Raw genomic sequence first — 5,918 nt, 5'->3', positions numbered from 1 at the left:
TTTTTATGGTAGATAAAAATGGTACTTCTCTTTTAATAGAGAAGATAACTATTGTATCAAGATTCATTTAATGACTAGAAAAAGATCTTGACTGGATCTAATTTGTTACCAAACAATTTATTATATTCCACTAAGTCCGAGCTGGGAAATAATAGATGACGTGGATGGGAAAATATTGATACAATAAAGCTATATAAATAAAACTATTTTACAATATTTATGGTTTAACAATATATAAAAAATGATTTTTGCAACTTCATTACGAGTATAACATTTTTCACAACCATATAAATAAAACTATTTTACAAGGATATTTCCTTTAATATTTCTTTCTTGATGTTATTAAAATTTGTATTTTATTATACGTTTTTATATTTTTTGCTTATAACCACTTTTTATAAGAAAATCATATCTTAAATCATTTGTTATACAGCTTTGTTTATTTCAATTAGTAAAACATCTCATTCAGAGATCATACTTTTCAAATCTTCTCAAATATTTTTTATACATTTCTATCTTATGTTCAATTCAAGCAAAATACATGTAGAACGAAAATCAACATATCAGAAAATAGAAAATTTGTAGTTTAATTTAGAGAATAAATATATCCTGGGAGATTTAAAGCGAATCAAGGAAACCATTTGAATGTATAACTGTAATATGTGAATGAATATTTGCAACTGTTCAAGTGAACCATTGCATTCTTTACTAACTAATCTCGCCTTTGATTATCAATTTTTTCAAAAGTTGGTAATCAACCATTGCAATATGATTAAACATTGTACTTGTGTGTTATTTTTAATTTCCAAATCGCTTTATAATTATTTTTGGACCACAACTTTATTGTTTCCTAGCTCGGTTACCAATTATTCTTGTTAATTATTTCATTCAATTAAGTTTTCCAACATCTGTATCTTCTAAAATTGTCATTTTGTCTTGACAATTACATCTTGACAAACCTAAAAAATTGTATTAAAACTCTTTACAATTTGTAATATACTCAATTTAACATTATATCTTTGCATCAGTCGTCTGCTATTTTAAAAAATATAAATATCCATTAATTCGACCCAAACATAAGCAATTGGAACAATAGTTACCAATTAGCCATAGAAACATTAGTAGGTAGGTTACAATGATTTGGAAAATAGTCGCCTGCTATTGATATTCGATCAAGCTTATATTTCATAAAGGTAAGATATATGTTGTAATAAAAAAATCTTTATCTATAAGAAGCTTTCTTCCAGTAAAAATAAGGTCAAGATTGCTAATTTATTCAAAATGTTATTTTGGTAGATAATTAAAACACATCTACATTTTTTTGTTATTCTTTTGAGTATCTAACATTGTCAATATTTTATGTTTGTTTTCATAAATCACTTAATTGATCAGTAGTTTAAAATAAAATATAATTAAAGTAATTCAAACTAATTTTGTATATGTGTATAGTATATCTCACAAACTTGTGTATCTTAAAAATATATAGTTAATAAATGTGGGAGGAAAATGAAGCACAAATAATAATTTTATAAAAAAAAATAATTATAAAGTAAATGAATTTTATTAAATTAAGTAAAATGATCTATTCATCTCCTTTGTTGTCTCACGAACCACCTCCAGAGTCCTAAAGTACTCGAAGAACAAGCAAGACAGCTCACCTTCAAGACCATTTCTGTTCACCGCTGAGATCTCCACCGAGACAACCGTTTTCATTGGAATTTGGAGACGGTGAAGCGCTACTTCTCCACCCAAATGCTCGTGAACAGGGAGAGCACGTTGATCCCATTTGGAAATAGTGGTTTCAGGACAAAGAGATAGTATGCAACGGTATCCACCTGAAAAGAGATGGTAAGCTTTTTAGGTAATCAATCAATTAAGAGCCAATAACACAAATTAATATTGCAATTCCGAATAAATTATTCAACTATTTTCAATATATATGTTCAAAATGATAAAATTGAACTGAATTAAACTGATTTATTTTACCAGGATGTTGGATATAGATATGATTTGATTATTAATCAAACAAACCAATTTAACAAAAATAATCATTATTTTCTTACTAAAATAAACTAGTAATAACATTATACATTTGTATATACAGTAAAGTATATACTATATATGTAATTCGATGAATTTTTTACTCTGTTGAAGATTAATAAACTATTAATTGGTGTCGAAAGGCTATTAACTAATTAGTTAAATACAGCCAATGAAGTTAGTGTACTATTTTGGCGCTAAATATGTCATGTGTTTTTGATGACATTTGATTGACTTTATCTGTGTTTGATCGTTATATGAATATGGGATGTGTTAAATCTTCACTATTTCATATACCAACTAAAAATCTTATGGATTGTTATAGTCAAAAACAGAAAATTTGTAAAATTGAAAAATAAGGAATGTTCAGTTGAATGTAATAAATATGATGATATTTTGTGGGAAATTAAGGAATGAAATATAACAAATTTGGTAAGTGGTGCTAACTAATTTGTATATATTTTACTTACATGCATCTCCATTTTCATTTCTAAAATTCTAAACTTTGTTAAAATATTTTTTTATCATTTCATTTTTTTCTAAAAGCCAATTAATCAAACATTAATTAGACAAAGAGATCTGTAACCCTTAGAATTTTTTTTCTCATTTTATAATTTTGCATTGATTAAACATTGTGGCCATCAAACTTAATAACTCATACAAAATATCATCTACCTCTAGTATATATAAAAATATATAATCATACAAAAAGTAAAATCACTCTCAGTCTTCTTTGAAGATCGAGGCGTGTAGCGGACAATTATGCCATTAAATGTTGCATTAATCTTTGAGTAATACTTAACAAATTTTGAACATAAATAATATTTTGACAACTTTATATGGAAAACCTATTATAATTTGTAGTTTTGAAAAAAAAATTGATAATGCGTCTTGAGTGTCTTCCTAATACCTATCATTAAATTTTAATATTATTAATAAGATCTTAAATGCGGGGAAAGTCTTTGTTAATTATTTTTTGAGTATTAACAATATCTTGGCAATTAGTTACAAAAAACAAAATTTTGGCAATTTTATGCTAAAATGTTTTTTTGAATTTTTTTTAAATGCTATTTTTATGACAACAACTAAAAATAATTATTTATGAGATTTGGGATGAAAATCTTCTCAACATTTTGAAAAATACCTACCAAGATTTTGTATATTATTAATAGTTTTAATAATTTTAAGCGGCAAAATTCATTGCCAAAATTTTCGAATGTTAATAATATCTTAATGATTTTATGAGAAAAAGTAATTTTTATATTTAGATTTTTGGGATAAAAGGCTTCTCCAACTTTAGATTGCCATCTACCAAAGTTTTTAAAATAATTAATAATTTTCTTTTGAATTTACTAGAGAAAATCCTTTTGTTATCAAACTTTTGAATTTTAAAATCCTTTGATAATTTTGCATAGGAAAAAAAAATCTTTCGTTGGTTTGAGTTTAATTTGGATATTATCTTGAGTTTTGGGATAAGCTGATTCTCAGACAGCCTTTTATCACCTTTCAATTTTTTTAACATTGATAACATAGGAAAAAATCCTAAAACGAAAAGAAAATAAGAAGAGATTTTTCACAAAACTGAAACATTGATAATTAAGCCAAATCATATTTCAACATTTTTTAGATACGTCATGGTGCCATGCAAGCACAATCTCCTCAAGCCCTACAGTTATCTCCGACCAGTGAGACTCATCCTCCTCCTCCTCCACACCTTCCACCACCTTCATCTCCGCCACAACCAAACCTTCCACCAGCTCAACCGCCTCGACCACCACCGTCGTTCTTCCTTTACTCAATGCCACAAACCTCGCATCACTCTTCTCCTTCACCCTAAACCCTAACTTCTCCCCTATCGCCTTTGCCTTCTCCACCACTCCTTCCGCCGAAACCCTAGCCGTAAACCTCGTCCTCTTCATCTTCCTCCTCTCGAACAGCCCCGATAGATCCCATTCCGTCGATAAGGATATCAAATCAAAGGCTGTGATCGTATCACCTCTCAGTGGCCCCAATCGTTCATCCGATTCCAAGACATTGGGTTTAAACTCGGAGGTTTCAAGGGATTTCTTGAACCATTTGGTTTCAGTTACAGCTTCGATACTCATCCTCGTTGCTGGATTCGGATCGAGCAATCGGTAGATGATGGATCGAGCAGGTTTCGAGATCCAGTTTGGGAACTTGTAATCTCTCCCTTGGATCTTCCTGTACATTAGTACAATATGGGAATCATTAAAAGGAACGTAACCCGCGAGAAGAACGTAGAGGAAGACGCCACACGACCACGAGTCAGCCTTCGCGCCGTCGTAATCTCTATGAGCAATCACCTCCGGCGCTGTGTAAGCCGGCGTGCCGCAAGCTGTGTGGAGCATTCCGGTGCTCCTACGGTCCTCCGGCAAAGCGGATAAACCGAAGTCGGAGACCTTGAGGTTGCCCTCCTTGTCGAGGAGGAGATTCTGCGGCTTCACGTCGCGGTGAGCGATTCCCTCTCGGTGGCAGAAAGTGAGCGCCGAGACGAGCTGCTGGAAGTAGCGGCGCGCCTCCGATTCCTTAAGGCGGCCAGAATCGCGAATCTTGGTGTAAATCTCTCCGCCGGCCGCGAGCTCCATGACGAGATAGATCTTTGTTTTAGTGGCCATGACCTCGTGGATTTTGAGGACGTTAGGATGGTGTTGGAGGCGGCGCATGGCTTCGATCTCCCGGATTATCATCGGCTCCATACCGGCCTTGGCGGTTCTCTTCTTGTCGATGATTTTGACGGCCATAAGTTGTTCGGTTTCGATGGAACGAGCCACATGGACTTTGGCAAAGCTACCGCTGCCGAGCAGGCGACCGAGTTCGTATTTGCCGAGGAGAATCGTCGCGGGGGATTTATCTGGTGATTGTGGAGTCGGTAAGTCCATATGATGTGACGATGGTTGCCGTGGGGATGTTGACGGAGGCAACATGGAATTTTATTTCGGAGGTTTTAGGGACGTTAAGTGAGTAACTGTGTTTTCAGTTTCTGTCTTTATAGGAAAGAGTAAGAGCTTTTATGAGTGTGATAGTGGTGAGAAATGTGTGATGGTCTCTATTGATATAGTGGTAAGAAATGTGTGAGGCTGGTAACACTGTACTACTTAAGTTTCGAAAGAAAACACTGTACTACTTACAGTAAAAAAAACGGATATATGAGAAAATGGTGTATTGAGATAAAAGGTGATTTAAGAATTCAGAAAAGAATATGGTCAAAATATGTTAAATTTTTCAATATTAGTTTGTACCATTTAGTTATTTTTCTAGGAATTTCTATTTTCTTTCATATAAGCATATTTCTAAGACGTTAGGAGTTTCTTGGGGAAAAAATAAAATTCGAAAAATGCAAATGTTTAAACTTTATCTAAAAATTGTGTGATAAATTAACGTTGAAATTTAGTGTTTATACATCATGCTTGAAGCAAAAAACAAAAAATTATTTGCATCTGAAATTGATTTTGATGGGAAATGTCTGTTGCGAGAAGTTAACAAGTACCAGAGTAAACAAATAACAGCCATAATTGGACACTGTTTTCAGTAATACGTTACTATATACAGTGATTTATTGTCTGTTTTGACAGCTGTGTGTAAGGAATGGTTTATTGATAATTTAACATTTACTGCATTAGCTTGAAAGATTTTAATAATCATTATTTATTAAAAAAACTTCATTAATAATTTATTTAGTGCATATTGCATCAATATTAGGAAAAGAAAAAAAATTTACATTTGAAATTAAATTTGATTAATTGTTTTCTACACCTCCTAATTTCAGTTAGTTGCAGTTTGTAAAAACATCTTAACCATAATTTTACAATTTAAAGATAGCCGATAACATTTCTTCATATGCACATGCTTAGAGGTGG

The 5,918-nt window shown here is 32.0% G+C and overlaps 1 protein-coding gene across 1 annotated transcript; it reads right to left on the bottom strand.

Annotated features, from left to right (window-relative positions):
- Window positions 1–3,653: 3,653 nt before the first annotated feature.
- LOC106302170 (CBL-interacting serine/threonine-protein kinase 4-like) lies at window positions 3,654–5,043 on the bottom strand. Its single transcript, XM_013738702.1, has one exon. It carries the CDS (start codon window positions 4,983–4,985, stop codon window positions 3,654–3,656), a length of 1,332 nt encoding a protein of 443 aa, XP_013594156.1. The 5' UTR covers window positions 4,986–5,043.
- Window positions 5,044–5,918: the final 875 nt, after the last annotated feature.

Source organism: Brassica oleracea, chromosome C1 (genome assembly GCF_000695525.1).
Source record: "Brassica oleracea var. oleracea cultivar TO1000 chromosome C1, BOL, whole genome shotgun sequence".
NCBI lineage: Eukaryota > Viridiplantae > Streptophyta > Magnoliopsida > Brassicales > Brassicaceae > Brassica > Brassica oleracea.
The sequence above is the reverse complement of the archived record's forward strand: the minus strand, read 5'-3'. Positions and strand labels throughout refer to the sequence as shown.

Excerpts from the sequence above, each read along its gene's own strand:
- LOC106302170 (XM_013738702.1), bottom strand. The coding sequence starts at position 4,985 with ATGTTGCCTCCGTCAACATCCCCACGGCAACCATCGTCACATCATATG.